This window comes from Heterodontus francisci, chromosome 35 (genome assembly GCF_036365525.1).
Source record: "Heterodontus francisci isolate sHetFra1 chromosome 35, sHetFra1.hap1, whole genome shotgun sequence".
In the NCBI taxonomy this organism is placed as follows: domain Eukaryota; kingdom Metazoa; phylum Chordata; class Chondrichthyes; order Heterodontiformes; family Heterodontidae; genus Heterodontus; species Heterodontus francisci.
Genome location: NC_090405.1, coordinates 51,955,093 through 51,972,618, shown reverse-complemented (window position 1 = coordinate 51,972,618; position 17,526 = coordinate 51,955,093). Strand labels below are relative to the sequence as shown.

Here is a 17,526-nt window from a genome sequence, read left to right as displayed (position 1 = left end):
TCCCACTTTGCAGCCTCTGTTAAGCTGAGCTGATTTAAAACCCAGTCACCCAAATCCCACTCTTGTTAACCCATCATCCTCAGGGCTCACTGAACAACCATGGTTTCCAGTCAGGCAACACCTCGATTTTCAAATTCTCATCCTCATTGTCAAACGCCTGCATGACCCTCACCTCTCTCAATCTCTGTAACCTCCTCCAGCCACTACAGTCCTCCCTATCTCAGTAACCTCCTCCAGCCTCTACAGTCCTCCCAATCTCTGTAACCTCCTCCAGCCTCTACAGTCCTCCCTATCGTTGTAACCTCCTCCAGCCTCTACAGTCCTCCCAATCTCTTTAACCTCCTCCTGTCCCTACATCCCTCCCTATCTCTGTAACCTCCTCCAGCCTCTACATCCCTCCCTATCTCTGTAACCTCCTCCTGTCCCTACATCCCTCCCTATCTCTGTAACCTCCTCCAGCCTCTACATCTTTCCCTATCTCTGTAACCTCCTCCAGCCCCTACAACCCTCCCTATCTCTGTAACCTCCTCCAGCCTCTACATCCCTCCCTATCTCTGTAACCTCCTCCAGCCTCTACATCCCTCCCTATCTCTGTAACCTCCTCCAGCTTCTACATCCCTCCCTATCTCTGTAACCTCCTCCAGCCCCTACAACCCTCCCTATCTCTGTAACCTCCTCCAGCCTCTACATCCCTCCCTATCTCTGTAACCTCCTCCAGCCTCTACAACCCTCCCTATCTCTGTAACCTCCTCCAGCCCCTACAACCCTCCCTATCTCTGTAACCTCCTCCAGCCTCTACATCACTCCCTATCTCTGTAACCTCCTCCAGTCCCTACAACCCTCCCTATCTCTGTAACCTCCTCCAGTCCCTACAACCCTCCCTATCTGTAACCTCCTCCAGTCCCTACATCCCTCCCGATCTCTGTAACCTCCTCCAGTCTCTACAGCCCTCCCTATCTCTGTAGCCTCCTCCAGCCTCTACATCCCTCCCTATCTCTGTAACCTCCTCCTGTCCCTACATCCCTCCCTATCTCAGTAACTTCCTCCAGCCTCTACATCCCTCCCTATCTCTGTAACCTCCTCCAGCCCCTACAGCCCTCCCTATCTCAGTAACCTCATCCAGTCCCGACAACCCTCCCTATCTCTGTAGCCTCCTCCAGCCTCTACATCCCTCCCTATCTCTGTAACCTCCTCCTGTCCCTACATCCCTCCCTATCTCAGTAACTTCCTCCAGCCTCTACATCCCTCCCTATCTCTGTAACCTCCTCCTGTCCCTACATCCCTCCCTATCTCTGTACCCTCCTCCTGTCCCTACATCCCTCCCTATCTCAGTAACTTCCTCCAGCCTCTACATCCCTCCCTATCTCTGTAACCTCCTCCTGTCCCTACAACCCTCCCTATCTCAGTAACCTCCTCCTGTCCCTACATCCCTCCCTATCTCAGTAACTTCCTCCTGTCCCCACATCCCTCCCTATCTCAGTAACCTCCTCCTGTCCCTACATCCCACCCTATCTCAGTAACCTCCTCCAACCTCTACATCCCTCCCTATTTCAGTAACCTCCTCCAGCCTCTACATCCCTCCCTATCTCAGCAACCTCCTCCAGCCTCTACATCCCTCCCTATCTCAGTAACCTCCTCCAGCCACTACATCCCTCTCTATCTCAGTAACCTCCTCCTGTCCCTACATCCCTCCCTATCTCAGTAACCTCCTCCAGCCCCTACATCCCTCTCTATCTCAGTAACCTCCTCCTGTCCCTACATCCCTCCCTATCTCAGTAACCTCCTCCAGCCCCTACAACCCTCCCTATCTCTGTAACCTCCTCCAGCCTCTAAAACCCTCCCTATCTCTGTAACCTCCTCCAGCCCCTACAACCCTCCCTATCTCTGTAACCTCCTCCAGTCCCTACAACCCTCCCTATCTCTGTAACCTCCTCCAGTCCCTACAACCCTCCCTATCTCTGTAACCTCCTCCAGTCCCTACATCCCTCCCTATCTCTGTAACCTCCTCCAGTCCCTACAGCCCTCCCTATCTCAGTAACCTCATCCAGTCCCTACAACCCTCCCTATCTCTGTAGCCTCCTCCAGCCTCTACATCCCTCCCTATCTCTGTAACCTCCTCCTGTCCCTACATCCCTCCCTATCTCAGTAACTTCCTCCAGCCTCTACATCCCTCCCTATCTCTGTACCCTCCTCCTGTCCCTACATCCCTCCCTATCTCAGTAACTTCCTCCAGCCTCTACATCCCTCCCTATCTCTGTAACCTCCTCCTATCCCTACAACCCTCCCTATCTCTGTAACCTCCTCCAGTCCCTACAACCCTCCCTATCTCAGTAACCTCATCCAGTCCCTACAATCCTCCCTATCTATGTAGCCTCCTCCAGCCTCTACATCCCTCCCTATCTCAGTAACCTCCTCCTGTCCCTACATCCTTCCCTATCTCAGTAACCTCCTCCTGTCCCTACATCCCTCCCTATCTCAGTAACTTCCTCCTGTCCCTACATCCCACCCTATCTCATTAACCTCCTCCTGTCCCTACATCCCTCCCTATCTCAGTAACCTCCTACAGCCTCTACATCCCTCCCTATCTCAGTGACCTCCTCCAGCCTCTACATCCCTCCCTATCTCAGTAACCTCCTCCAGCCACTACATCCCTCTCTATCTCAGTAACCTCCTCCCTACATCCCTCCCTACCTCAGTAACCTCCTCCAGCCACTACATCCCTCCCTATCTCAGTAACCTCCTCCAGCCACTACATCCCTCCCTATCTCAGTAACCTCCTCCAGCCTCTACATCCCTCTCTATCTCAGTAACCTCCTCCAGCCTCTACATCCCTCCCTATCTCAGTAACCTCCTCCAGCCACTACATCCCTCCCTATCTCAGTAACCTCCTCCAGCCACTACATCCCTCTCTATCTCAGTAACCTCCTCCAGCCACTACATCCCTCCCTATCTCAGTAACCTCCTCCAGCCACTACATCCCTCTCTATCTCAGTAACCTCCTCCAGCCACTACATCCCTCCCTATCTCAGTAACCTCCTCCAGCCTCTACATCCCTCTCTATCTCAGTAACCTCCTCCAGCCTCTACATCCCTCCCTATCTCAGTAACCTCCTCCAGCCACTACATCCCTCTCTATCTCAGTAACCTCATCCAGCCTCTACATCCCTCCCTATCTCAGTAACCTCCTCCAGCCTCTACATCCCTCCCTATCTCAGTAACCTCCTCCAGCCTCTACATCCCTCTCTATCTCAGTAACCTCCTCCAGCCTCTACATCCCTCCCTATCTCAGTAACCTCCTCCAGCCACTACATCCCTCTCTATCTCAGTAACCTCATCCAGCCTCTACATCCCTCCCTATCTCAGTAACCTCCTCCAGCCTCTACATCCCTCCCTATCTCAGTAACCTCCTCCAGCCTCTACATCCCTCCCTATCTCAGTAACCTCCTCCAGCCTCTACATCCCTCCCTATCTCAGTAACCTCCTCCAGCCTCTACATCCCTCCCTATCTCAGTAACCTCCTCCAGCCTCTACATCCCTCCCTATCTCAGTAACCTCCTCCAGCCTCTACATCCCTCCCTATCTCAGTAACCTCCTCCAGCCTCTACATCCCTCCTTGTGACATTCGTCTTCTGAATGTCTTCCGGTAGCAGACGCAGTGGCTGCTCTGGTTTGTTGACAGGGTGAGCTCCGGCTGCCAATTCCTGATCCACGGTCACAAAATCCTTCTGCCGTCCTGCGAGTGACGGAGGGGCCTCCACTGCCTGTACCTCAGCAGGAAGCGTCTCGAGAAGAAGGGAAAACCTGAAAACCGAGCTGGAAAGGTCACTCTTTTCCCAATTTCCACACCTTTTCCAGATTCGGTCAACTAATCTGTTTTGCAAGCCAAGAGGACCTTCAGCGTCTGCTCGCGGTCCCGTCTCACTCTGATGTGGTCTCCTCAGCTCTTTTGGGTTGCATGAATGATGGGACGATTGATACCAATGGAGGGGTGAGTTTCCCAGTAATCCTATTGATTGCAATGGCTTTGTTCCTGTCTGCAACAGAATACATCATATAGAAGAGAAGTGTCTTTGTAGATAATGCTTGGTCCCTATGATCTCCTGGACTGGTTTCAGTCACCTGAGCGGGTTGGAGAAGAATTTTCCCAAACGTTTTTCCCTTATTGGCCCTGCTTTTTTCTCTGTTTTCTTACCCCTCCCTGGAGATTACATGGCTGTGGTGTGGGGGGTGTGGTGGTGTAGGGGGGGGACAAGGGTAGGAAGTGTCTGGTCAGGATGCTCCGACCATCACAGGTGGGTCAGCCTTGGTGGTCTCTTCCTGTCCGTCACTATCACATGTTTGTAAGTTTTAAAAACACTTTGAGGTCAGTATCAAAACACGCCACTGAAAGGTCAAGTATCGCATGGTTTATAGTCAGGGTTAAGTCCCTTCTCATCCCTCTTTGCTTCAAAAACAACCTCGAGAGAAACTATTTCTCCTGTTGCGGGGAGTCCAGAACAAAAGGGCAGAACCTTAAAATTAGAGCCAGGATTTCAGGAAGCAGTTCTTCACACAAAGGATCGTGAAAATCTGGAACTCTCTCCTCCATAAAGCTGTAGAGGCTGGGGATCAAGTGAAAATTTCAAAACACAGATTTTTTTTGTTAAGCAGGTATATTAAGGGAACCAGGGCAGTTAGATGGAGTTATGGTACAGATCAGTCATGACCTAATTGAATGACAGTACAGGCTCGAAGGGTTGAATGGCCTCCTATGCCCTTCTCAGGAGTTCTTTGCATGATGTCACTGGTCCCTCTCCAATTCCTACACTGGTTGCTCGCACAACCTCCTTGTGACACAAACTGTTTACATTGTGCAAACCCTCAAGAATTGTCGAGCAGAGAATTCAAATCCAGACCTGGGAGGTGAAAAGGTGTTAAAACCACTTGTATGTCCTTCATATTAATAAAGGCACTGCCTAAAAGTGATAAGTTGGGTCTTGTGCTCTCTGCACTCATTGTCCAATTAGAGTAGGAGATGAGCTGATAGTGTGATGGGGAAGTCCATGATAGTGTCAGATTCTGCATGGAGTGGGACTGATGGGCTGAATGGCTGTTTATCACACTGTTCTCCATATTTTATGATTAGGTGACACATCTCCTGGCGACTCACCTCAGGAGACAGAATGTGACTGCCTTGACGTACCAGAATCTGGAGGCCCTTGGCAGACTCCTGCCAGTGCTTGGTGTAAACTTTCTGCAAAACCTGTCAGCTCATCAAAGGTTAATGGTTACTTCCAGGTTTAACTCGGTGCCATTTTCTGCTGCACAGGTAGGTTTCTTTGCTTTATAGGGTGCAGGCTGTGTACACATCAGAGGAAGATGGCAGGACTTGGAAAGGGGTCAGGGGATGGAGGGAGGGAGGAATTATTTACAGCTGATGAAGTACTTCTTGAAGCGTAGTCACTGTTGTAATGAAGGAAACACTGTAGCATATCTGTGCACAGCAAGATCCCATAAACATTTTGGTGATGTTGGTTGAGGAATAAATATCGGCCAGGACACTGGGGAAGAACTCCCTGTTATTGTTTGAAATAGTGCCCTGGCATCTCAGAGGGCAGACGGAGCCTTAGTTTAATGTCTCATCCAAAAGATGGCACTGAGTGCCAACCTGGATTATGTGGCTGAGTGTCTGGAGTGAGGCGTGAACCCACAATCTGCTGACTTAGAGGTGAGAGTGTTACCCACTCAGCTGCAGATGACACTTGTGGACAGAGCCCTCCCAATGGAGCTGTGGTCGAGGATACTGCATTCTGGCATGCTTATCCATAAAGACTGGAAGGTTACTCCCCAGTTTGTGCTGAGTCCCTGCTCCAGATCGCCATGATTCTGCTGCAAAGTGTGTTTGTGGGCATGAGGAGAAAGATGAGCTTGTGCCCAGATGTAACGCTGATCAAGTGGTGAAATAGGTTGGCAACAATTACAATCCAGCCTGACCCATGAGCAATGGTCACCTGGGTGAGGGGCTGCAGTGATGGTGGAATCGTACTGGGTAAAGGCGCCACCTTCAGGGGAGGAGAGGGAGGGCGAGAAGGTACACAGTTAAACATGAGGGAAAAATGTAAAGTAGAAATGGTTGGTTTACTAACACAATCCTTAATTTTTTTTTGCAAACCTTTTAAAGGTTCATCAACTTGTGACTGAGATTATCCAGGATACTAATGTAAGTATCTGTATCACTGTCCCATCAAACACTCCCAGGACAGGGACAGCAACGGGGTTAGATACAGAGTAAAGCTCCCTCTACACTGTCCCAAGAAAAAAAAGGGGTTAGATACAGAGTAAAGCTCCCTCTACACTGTCCCAAGAAAAAAAAGGGGTTAGATACAGAGTAAAGCTCCCTCTACACTGTCCCCATCAAACACTCCCAGGACAGGTACAGCTCGGGGGTTAGATACAGAGTAAAGCTCCCTCCACACTGTCCCCATCAAACACTCCCAGGACAGGTACAGCACGGGGGTTAGATACAGAGTAAAGCTCCCTCTACACTGTCCCAAGAAAAAAAAAGGGGTTAGATACAGAGTAAAGCTCCCTCTACACTGTCCCCATTAAACATTCACAGATAACTGAATCAGGTCTCGTAGAGGTATTTCAATCTCCATTTAGGGTCGTACAATCTGTCTGAATTTTTCTGAAATATTTTGATTTTATGTTATTTCTAGTTAAGTATGAAAACTAAAAGCAATTTCGGAAGAAGACAAACAGAGAATCTCTACTGTAGAGCTGAGTGTGTAGGAGGTGTGAAACAGAGGTATTACTGTGTCATCACAGGCTGAAGGCTGGAAATACTTAGTTTACATTGGAATTCCTGTTTTATATATGTGAACATAGGAATTTAAATGGAAAAATCATCACAACTTGACTGAAGCACAATGATGGGTAGTGGGTATAAGCTAAATACTTCCAATATATTAATGATTATTTCAATAATATTTGCATCTTGTTGAATATTTCTAGATAACTGTGGATCTAATTTGTCGTCTTGGTCATCTTCTACCTGGCTTCAGTCCCTCGGTGTTGAGAAGTGTTCCTGCCTCAGTTCTAGCCAGTGCATGTCCATGTTTCACCCCATTCTTGTCTCAGCTAACCACAACCCAGAAGGCTGTAGCACTGGAAGCTCTCCGGGTAGGACCCAGCACAAGTGTGATTTCTCTCTCTGTTTGTTTAGTTTTAGTTTAGAGATACAGCACTGAAACAGGCCCTTCGGCCCACCGAGTCTGTGCCGACCATCAACCACCCATTTATACTAATCCTACACTAATTCCATATTCCTACCACATCCCCACCTGTCCCCTATATTCCCCTACCACCTACCTATACTAGGGGCAATTTATAATGGCCAATTTACCTATCAACCTGCAAGTCTTTTGGCTGTGGGAGGAAACCGGAGCACCCGGAGAAAACCCACGCAGACACAGGGAGAACTTGCAAACTCCACACAGGCAGTACCCAGAATTGAACCTGGGTCGCTGGAGCTGTGAGGCTGCGGTGCTAACCACTGCGCTGGTCAAAGTGAGAGAGCAGAGTGTAAAGGCCTGGAGCATTACCTCTCTTCCACCTATTGACCATTTTAAACCCGTGGCGCTATGGGCCATTACTGATACAGTCTCTACATTGTCAGATACAACATCTCCCACTGTGTGTCCCAACTCATTGCATCAGACCTTCAACTCTGCATCACTCCCTTTGACTGGATCACTGCTCATCCTCCACTCCCTAATCCCTGGGATGGCGAGACTGTCTTATGAGGAGAGACTGAGGAAACTGGTCCTGCATTCTCTAGAGTTTCAAAGAAAGAATGAGAGGTGATCTTATTGAAACTTAGAAAATTCTTACAGGGTGTGACAAGGTGGATGTAGATAGAATGTTCCCCTGGCTGGTGAGTCTAGAATCAGGGGACAGAGTCTCAGAATAAGGGGTAGGCTATTTAAAACTCAGATGAGGAAGAATTTCTTTACTCAGAGGGTGGTGAATCTTTGGAATTCTCTACCCCAGAAGGCTGTGGAAGCTCAATCATTGAGCATGTTCAAGACAGAAATATATAGCTATCTGGATACCAATGACATCAAGGGATATGGAAATAGAGCGGGAAAGTGGCATTGATCAGCCATGATCTAATTGAATGATGGAGCAGTCTCGATGGGCTGAATGGCCTACTCCTGTTCCTATGTTCCCTCTGACCCTAGATCACTTGCAATAGAATTTCCGTTAACCAGCAACAGAATAAGCAGATACATTCCTGAGCACCACAGTAAAATTCACTTGTACTACATCACTTTATTCAATTCCGATTGTAGAATTAGAAAGTTCCTCACATAATGTACAGTGTTCTGGCTTTGTCAGGGGGGAGATCGTGTCTAACTAATTTGATTGAATTTTTCGAGGCGGTGGCTAGATGTGTAGATGAGGGTAAAGCAGTTGATGTAGTCTACATGGTCTTCAGTAAGGCTTTTGCTAAGGTCCCGCATGGGAGATTGGTTAATAAGGTAAGAGCCCATGGGATCCAGGGCAATTTGGCAAATTGGATCCAAAATTGGCTTAGTGGCGGGAGGCAGGGGGTGTTTGGCTTGTTTTTGCGATCGTGAACAGTGGTGTGCCGCAGGGATCGGTGCTGGGACCCTTGCTGTTTGTAGTGTACATTAATGATTTAGACCTGAATATAGGAGGTATGATCAGTAAGTTCGCAGATGACACGAAAATTGGTGGTGTCGTAAATAGTGAGGAGGAAAGCCTTAGATTACAGGACGATATAGATGGGCTGGTAAGATGGGCAGAGCAGTGGTAAATGGAATTTAATCCTGAGAAGTGTGAGGTAATGCATTTTGGGAGGACTAACAAGGCAAGGGAATGTACAATGGGTTGTAGGATGCTAGGAAATACAGAGGGTCAGAGGGACCTTGGTGTACTTGTCCATAGATCACTGAAGGCAGCAGCACAGGGAGATAAGGTGGTTAGGAAGGCTTATGGGATACTTGCCTTTATTAGCCGAGGCATAGAATATAAGAACAGGGAGGTTATGATGGAGCTGTATAAAACGCTAGTTAGGCCACAGCTGGAGTACTGTGTACAGTTCTGGGTACCACACTATAGGAAGGATGTGATTTCACTGGAGAGGGTGCAGAGGAGATTCACCAGGATGTTACCTGGGCTGGAGCATTTCAGCTATGAAGAGAGACTGAAAAGGCTAGGGTTGTTTTCCTTGGAGCAGAGAAGGCTGAGGGGGAACATGATTGAGGTATACAAAATTATGAGGGGCATTGATAGGGTAGATAGGAAGAAACTTTTTCCCTTAGCGGAGGGGTCAATAACCAGGGGGCATAGATTTAAGATAAGGGGCAGGAGGTTTAGAGTGGATTTGAGGAAAAGATTTTTCACCCAGAGGGTGGTTGGAATCTGGAACACACTGCCTGAATGGGTGGTAGAGGCAGGAACCCTCACAACATTTAAGAAGTATTTAGATGAGCACTTGAAACACCATAGCATACAAGGCTACGGGCCAAGTGCTGGAAAATGGGATTAGAATAGGTAGGTCCTTGATGGCCGGCATGGACACGATGGGCTGAAGGGCCTGTTTCTGTGCTGTATAACTCTATGACTCTATGCCAAAATAAACAATGGCAAAATTTAACTGTGCAATGTTTCATGTCATATTAGCATTAATTGGCATAGTAAAATACATTAAGATAGTACGTCCTATAAATTTAATAGAGGGCTTTCAATCTACCTATGAATGTTGGGTTAGCCTTGCCTCCATAGCTATCTCTGACTTCCCAGCATGAGAAAACACAGCTAGGCAGACTGTGAAGAGAGCAAGAGAGGTACATGGAGAAGGAGATGAGGGGAGAGGGAAGGAGGGGTGGATACCACATGGCACAGTGGCGCAGTGGTTAGCACTGCAGCCTCACAGCTCCAGCGACCCGGGTTCAATTCTGGGTACTGCCTGTGTGGAGTTTGCAAGTTCTCCCTGTGTTTGTGTGGGTTTCCTCCGGGTGCTCCGGTTTCCTCCCACATGCCAGAGACTTGCAGGTTGATAGGTAAATTGGCCATTAGCAATTGCCCCTAGTGTAGGTAGGTGGTAGGGAAATACATAGGGACAGGTGGGGATGTGGTAGGAATATGGGATTAGTGTAGTATTAGTATAAATGGGTGGTTGATGGTCGGCACAGACTCGGTGGGCCGAAGGGCCTGTTTCTAAACTAAACTACATGGCTCACAAATACCTCACACCAAGCTTTTGTCCATCGTATTAACAGCAGCAGCAGCAAACCTGGCTGCTGCTTTAACTAAAATGTTGGCTGTTTTTTTTTTTGCAGACTGTGGGAAGGGACGAAGGGAGACAGCTTGCCCGGTTTGACTGCCTGGTTCCATTTGTTCCGCTGAAAGACCTCATGTTTGATTCTGACTCTTTTCTGAGAAACCGTAGCCTCTTTAGGGACTGGACATTGTCACTACAGCAGGTGAGTGAGTCTGGAAGCTTCTGTACACTTTCCTCATTCTACTACCTAATGCAGGGGATTCTTCCTGTAATGTTCTTCATTCAGCACCGTGTGACAGCAAAGGAGATATGACAATTATGTACCTTTTCATGTCTGTATTTGAACCTTTTTTTTTCCTTTCTGATCTTTTCCTCGATTTTGTTCCCCCCCCCCCAGCAATTCTCTTTTCACAACTAAACAGGATGGTGAATTTACCAACTGGGTCATTGGGAGAGTTATCCCATCATTAGTCTCTTAAACATGGTTGTTACCGTGGAACTAAGCAGGGCCAGAGCAGTCTCCTGGTCTAATTTCAATTGCATGATTGACTGGGGTTTTTCCATTTTTTTTTTTTACCTGTCCCGTGAGATCCCACGATTTTTGGGTGGGAAGGTATTGTGACCCATGATTATATGGGATTGACTGGGTGGGCCAATGGATTGTTTCCTGTTTGTTGCCATTCAGGGTAAACAGCTGTGGTATCTTTCTTTATTCCAGGCGCAGTTTATTTTTAAGAAGATTCAAGAAGTTTCAAATATAACAGAGCATTCCTTTCTGTGAGTAGAACTGACTGTGAATGTTTGGTCATTTCCTTTGGACTTTCCCTGTCATATAATACAATCAGGGCTGCTTGGTGGGAGACGGTGCACTTTGCTCCAACAGTGCTGGGGGTCTCTTACATTCACTTGAGTTTTAACATCACGCCCTGCCAGTGCAGCACTCCCTCAGTACTGTCAGCACAGACTGGGACTCGAACCCACAATCTGCTGACTCAGAGGTGAGAGTCCTACCCACTGAGGCACCTGCTCTCATTTGGACAGGGAGCAAGCTTCTGTCTGCTGTGAGTGCTCTGTGCTGCTGAGCGTTGTTAATCGGGGCTCGAATTTAATGCTTTTTATTTTCTTGTTCTCAGATCTTTGGGAAACGTGGCCCGGGGTGCAGACTGTGCAACTCTCCAGCAGCAAACTACCGATTCTGAATTTCTGCAGCTGGTCCGTTTCCTCAGTGAGCTACATGGTGGAATCAGGCAATCTCTGGTACAATTAAAACCTCCACTTCACACCGCACTGTTGCTATCCAATCGCTTTATTGCCCGTCATATAGAAAATGAGCTCTCCCCATTGATTCAGTGAGTAATTAGACCACCCAATAGGATACTGAACTAAAGATCAGGATGTGTCCAAACTTTAGTCTTTGGGACATTTTTAGTTGTTAAAACCAGACCATCAAAGTCCAGTCAACTGTGTGTGTTTACTCACTTGGCTTGTCATGTTTCGATTTCACGGGGCCTGCAAGTTTGGAAAAGGGCTTTTCTTCTGGTGGAGAGACTGGAGAAGCCATGATTGTTCTTCTTGGGACAGAGAAGGTTAAGCGGAGATTTAATAGAAGTGTTCAAAGTTATTTATGTGTAAATAAAATTATATAAGGGTTTTAATAGAGTTAATCGGGAGAAACTGTTTCCACTGGCATGAGTATCGGTAACCAGAGGACACAGATTTAAGATAATTGCCAAAAAAAAGGGAGATGATGAGAATTTTTATTTTACAAAGTGAGTTGTTGTGATCTGGAATGCGCTGCCTGAAAGGGCAGTGGAAGCAGATTCAATAGTAACTTTCAAAAGGTTTAACATCTCGTCTGAAAGACAGCACCTGAGACAGTGCAGCACTCCCTCTGTACCATCAGCCTGGATTACGTGCTCAAGACTGTACAGGCGGACTTAAACTCTCAACCTTCTGGCTGAACGACAAAAGCACGACCCATTGAACCATGACTGACATTCCAAGTCACACAGACGTGTGCAAATACCAAAAAGTGTGCTCCACATTTAGGGCTGCCTCTCAGCCTGGTCGAGTAAAAATAAAATAAAACTGCAGTCTGAGATGTAAAGAATCAGCGACATTTTTTGTCCTGAAGCGCCTCACAATGGGGCAACTCGGCATTTTGGTGCAGATCCCAGTGAAGTCTGCTGGTCCCTGCCTGCTTCCCAGCTGATGGTAGCTCTGGATTTCCGACAATCCCTCTTTCCTTGTTGTGTCCATGTTTAACCAATCTGCATGTTTTATCTTTCTAGCGAAAATGCATTGTCAGGGAGCTTGGCCGCAGACCAGGGTTATTGCGAAACAATATCCTCCTAATGGGACCGGAGGTTGTGGCTGATTTACCGTGAGTGTCTGTGTATTTTATCCTCACCTCCCAACACCCTTTACATCTCTCCACATTTTTATTTCCGTCCTAATAATCTTTCGCATCCACACTGACACTGGCTCCACAACAGAGCTCCCCACTGCATCCTTTAATCTTTCCTCCTTCATATGAGGCTGATCTAACTCCCTGTCAAGTGTGTTTGAATCAACATCAATAGTCTCTTGTAATAAAGTGTTCTACATTCTAGCAACCCTTGAGTGCCAGAGAATAAATTCCTTCTGACCTCCTTCTTTGTATTCCTTATGCTGTTTAATACAATTCACCCCCACAGTTTGTGATGAAGCAGAAATCATGTTTACAGTTCATTTGGTGAAGGGTGAATTAGGAGCCTTAGCAGAGCATGGTATAAAGTCTCAAGGTAGAGGTTGGGTACTAGTTGCTGATTTAATAGTATAAATTCAGACTTTCCGTCTCCAATTCTCCTCTGCCTCATTCGCCCCCTACTCCCTTGCAGGGGGTGGTGATGATGTTTAGGGGCGTGGGGAACACAGAGCCTCTGACTCCCTCCTGAGTCAGGGAATCTGTTCCTTACTAAGACTTCATCCCTCAGCGCGGGAATAAGCTTGGGGGCAAGCACTTTCTGGAACTTTCTTCGTGAAAACAGACGGTACAAACATTTGACAAGTGAAAGTACAAATAACTGGAAAGAACAGAAATGAAATGCAAGCCTTTGACCGTCTGGAAAAGGAAAGGCAGTTGAAGTTGTTGGGTGTAAGAAGACAGCTTTGTATTTCTATAGTGTTTTTTTATCATCCCAGGACATTCCAAATCACTTTACAGCCAATGAAGTGCATTCACCGTTGTAATGTAGGAAATATGGCAGCAAATTTGTACACAGCAAGATCCCACAAACAGCAATGTGATTATGACCAGGTAATCTATTTTTGTGATGTTGGTTGAGGGATAAATATTGACCAGGGAGAACTCCCCTGCTCTTCTTTGATATAGACACTTTCACACCCACCTGAGAGAGCGGACAGGGGCCTCAATTCAACATTTCAACTGAAAGACAGCACCTTCAACAAAGCAGCACTCCTCAGTTTTGCACTGGGTGCACCAGCCTGGATTTTGTGCTTAAGAATCTGGAGTGGGTCTTGAACCCACAACCTTCTGAGTTGGAGGAAAGTGTTCTACCAACTGAGCCACAGATGCCAGTAAATATTGTGGATGGAAAGTGCTGTTAAAACTTGACCTCAAGCTTGAAAGTGAGCAGCAGTTTGCAATTGTTGCCCACCTGGAGTGTACTATCCAGGAGTGCTGACTTAGCCACGTACAGATTCCATCCTCCAGCTGATGTTATCTCTCTCTCTGATTTCAGCTTGAAAATCTTGAACAGTCTTTCTAACGACTCACTGCGAGCCATCCTAGATCACATGACAAGACACACCACGCGCCTGTTAACCCTTCTCCCCCATAAACGCAGCTTCTTGGCAGAAAAGGCGCTCCAGCTCCTGGTAAGTTTCTGTCATAATTTAATTTCCTGATAGTTTTTGACCCTTTTCCCCTCTTCATTCTCCTTCCTCACCCTCTCTGAAGGCACCGATTCTTGCTGGAGTCCACTGGATAGCTCTTTCAAACAGCCAGCACAGGCGAATGGACGAATGCTCTCCTGAGGTGCTGTAACATCCCATCATTTCCACAGGTGCCAATTGCCCTTTTGTATCGCACTCAGTGACCATTCTTCATCAATGGCCCAGCTGGTGAATGTAGGCCAGAGAATGACCACTGAGGAAGGATGGGTGCAAACACTTGGAGTGATTGACTTCTAGTCCAGTGTTATCATGCGTGTGAAACAGCAATGCTTCTTTATCACTGTGAACGCCGAGCTCGAGAGTATGGGTTTATAGTTAACAATCTGAAATACAGACACCGGATTGGAAGCAACTACATTCCCCACTGAGTGCTTGAGAAAAATGATTAATGTTTAGACTCCTAACACCTTCAGAAGAGAGCTGGACAGACATTTGGATTGGAGGTTGAAGGGATGGGTAGAAGAGATGATCAAATACTTCACAGGCTTCGATGGTTCCTCTACTATTTAAGATGGAATGGATGTTGGATGTTGTCTGAAGAGGTCAGTGAACTAGGGTTTGAACATTGGAGTTGTGAAGATGGATGGATATTCTGGGGTTTGCTTGATTTCGTTTGCAGATTATGGAATATTTATACAGAACCTTCCCTCAATTCAGTGAATTCAGTGTGTGGGTCAAGTCCGTCATCAGGGAGACAGTGTGGGTGAAGAATAAATGGGTGGGTAGAGTCAGTGATAGGGGAGAGTGTACATGGGCTGTGGGAGGGTATTAAATGGGTGGGTAGAGTCAGTGATAGGGGAGAGTGTACATGGGCTGTGGGAGGGGATTAAATGGGTGGGTAGAGTCAGTGATAGGGGAGAGTGTACATGGGCTGTGGAAGGGGATTAAATGGGTGGGTAGAGTCAGTGATAGGGGAGAGTGTACATGGGCTGTGGAAGGGGATTAAATGGGTGGGTAGGGTCAGTGATAGGGGAGAGTGTACATGGGCTGTGGGTGATTAAATGGGTGGGTAGAGTCAGTGATAGGGGAGAGTGTACATGGGCTGTGGGAGGGGATTAAATGGGTGGGTAGAGTCAGTGATAGGGGAGAGTGTACATGGGCTGTGGGAGGGGATTAAATGGGTGGGTAGAGTCAGTGATAGGGGAGAGTGTACATGGGCTGTGGGAGGGGATTAAATGGGTGGGTAGGGTCAGTGATAGGGGAGAGTGTACATGGGCTGTGGGAGGGTGATTAAATGGGTGGGTAGAGTCAGTGATAGGGGAGAGTGTACATGGGCTGTGGGAGGAGTGGGATAACTCTCCTTATCACAATTCATGCCGCTGTGTATCTGAACCCATTGATGAAAATGTCTCCCTGCTTATTGACAGGGGATTGGTCCGAAGGATGACATTTCAGGAGAGGCTCTGGACAATCTGGGACCACTCATTGCCTTTATAGATGAAGGGATGGTCAAGCAAATAAACCAACCGGATCTGCTGCTGCGGCTCGATGAGCTCAAGGGTTACTGTATCCCTGAGGAAAATAAGAACTCATTTGGTTGGATGTTGACCCAAAGTGATGTGCTGGGGTAGGTAAAAAAAAAAGAACTGGAAAAGTGCCTAATTACTAAAACCATCGATCAGGATTATTCAGTGACACCTACTGGAAGCTGTTGAGTGGGTTTGATCTATGATCCTTTCACAGTCGAACAGCCTGCATCGCCTGATGCCCATAAAACTGTACCCCAGCACAAATCACAGTTTAGGAGAGGAGGAGGGAGAATAAAGGAGATCTGGAACGCCCGAAGATTGGATCATAGATTGCAGTCACTCAATCCTTGATTTCAAGTTCATTGATGAGGCTGATACTACAATACCCTGCATTTATATAGCACCATTAACACAGTGAAGCATCCCAATGTGCTTCACAGGAGAACAACAAACAAAATCTGATACCAAGCCACATAAGCAGATATTAGGATAGGGGATCAAAGGCTTGGTCAACAAGGTAGGTTTTAATCAACAACTTAAAGGAGGAGGGAGTAAAACAGAGAGATTTAGGGAAGGAATTCCAGGGATTAGGGCACAGGTGGCTGAGGGCATAGCTGCAAATAGTGGAGTGATGAAAACTGGGGATGTACAAGAGTCCGGAATCGGAGGAGTACAAATATCTTGGAGAGTTGTTGGGCTGGAAGAGGTTACTAAAATAGTGAGGGGGCGAGGTTATGGCGGATTTGAACACACTTAATGAAATCTGAATGATTCTATTTTGTCTGCAGGGATGCTTCAGCGTGGACTCTGCAGCAGATAGAATATGTGGACAGACTTGTCTTCATCCTCTCACCTGAAGACATTCACAAGCTATCAAAGGTAGAGATCTCTGAGACTGGGCCTATGGGAAATTCAAGAAGGAGAATAGTTGTTTTTTGTTTTGAGCGGTTCTTCAACTCATTCAGTAAATTTATTTAGCTACCCCATTCACTACCTTAAACTTTCACTCCCTCCACCACTGACGCACGGTGGCAGCAGTGTGTACCATCTACAAGATGCACTGCATCAATGCACCAAGCCTCTCTTGATAGCACCTTTCAAACCTGTGACCCCTTCCACCTCGAAGGACAAGGGCAGCAAATGCATGGGAACACCACCACCTGCAAGTTCCCCTCCAAGTCACACACCATCCTGACCTGGAACTATATCACCGTTCCTTCACTGTCGCTGGGTCAAAATCTTGAAACTACTTTCTTAACAGCACTGTGGGTGTACCTACCCCACACGGACTGTAGCGGTTCAAGAAGGCAGCTCACCACCACCTTCTCAAGGGACAACTAGGGATGGGCAATAAATGCTGGCCTAGCCAACGACACCCACATCCTGGGAATGGCTCCCAGTCTGCAACATATCAATTTTTAAAAGTTCTCATCCTTCTCTTTAAATCTCTCTGTGGCCTCACCCTGTCCTTATCTCTGTAACCTCCCCAAGCCCTCAACCCTCCAATATTTCTGCAGCCCTCCAATTCTAGCCTCTTGTCCATTCCTGAATTTAATCGCTCCACCATTGGTGGCTATGCCTTCAGCTACCTGGGTCCTAAGCTCTGGAATTCCATCCCTAAATCTTTCCGCCTCTCTCTCCTTCATTAAGACACTTCTAAAACTAACCTCTTTGATCAAGCTTTTGGTCACCTGTTCTATCGTCTCCATATGTGGTTCAATGTCCAATTTTGTTTGATAATTGCTCCTGCAAAGTGTAAAAGATTCCATGGCACTCCTTTGAAAAAGATCAGGGCTGTTCTCCCCAGTTC

The 17,526-nt window shown here is 47.2% G+C and overlaps 1 protein-coding gene across 1 annotated transcript in view; it reads left to right on the top strand.

Moving 5' to 3' along the window:
• Window positions 1–17,526, top strand: part of LOC137350546 (stereocilin) — a 67,530-nt gene that overhangs the window by 16,551 nt on the left and 33,453 nt on the right. Inside the window, exons 10-21 of the mRNA XM_068015204.1 lie at window positions 3,679–3,779; window positions 3,855–3,987; window positions 5,125–5,307; window positions 6,160–6,198; window positions 6,993–7,160; window positions 10,349–10,492; window positions 11,009–11,067; window positions 11,424–11,547; window positions 12,582–12,673; window positions 14,034–14,169; window positions 15,615–15,814; window positions 16,505–16,595. Coding sequence (XP_067871305.1) covers window positions 3,679–3,779; window positions 3,855–3,987; window positions 5,125–5,307; window positions 6,160–6,198; window positions 6,993–7,160; window positions 10,349–10,492; window positions 11,009–11,067; window positions 11,424–11,547; window positions 12,582–12,673; window positions 14,034–14,169; window positions 15,615–15,814; window positions 16,505–16,595 — 1,470 coding nt within the window. The remainder of the gene's footprint in view (window positions 1–3,678; window positions 3,780–3,854; window positions 3,988–5,124; window positions 5,308–6,159; window positions 6,199–6,992; window positions 7,161–10,348; window positions 10,493–11,008; window positions 11,068–11,423; window positions 11,548–12,581; window positions 12,674–14,033; window positions 14,170–15,614; window positions 15,815–16,504; window positions 16,596–17,526) is intronic.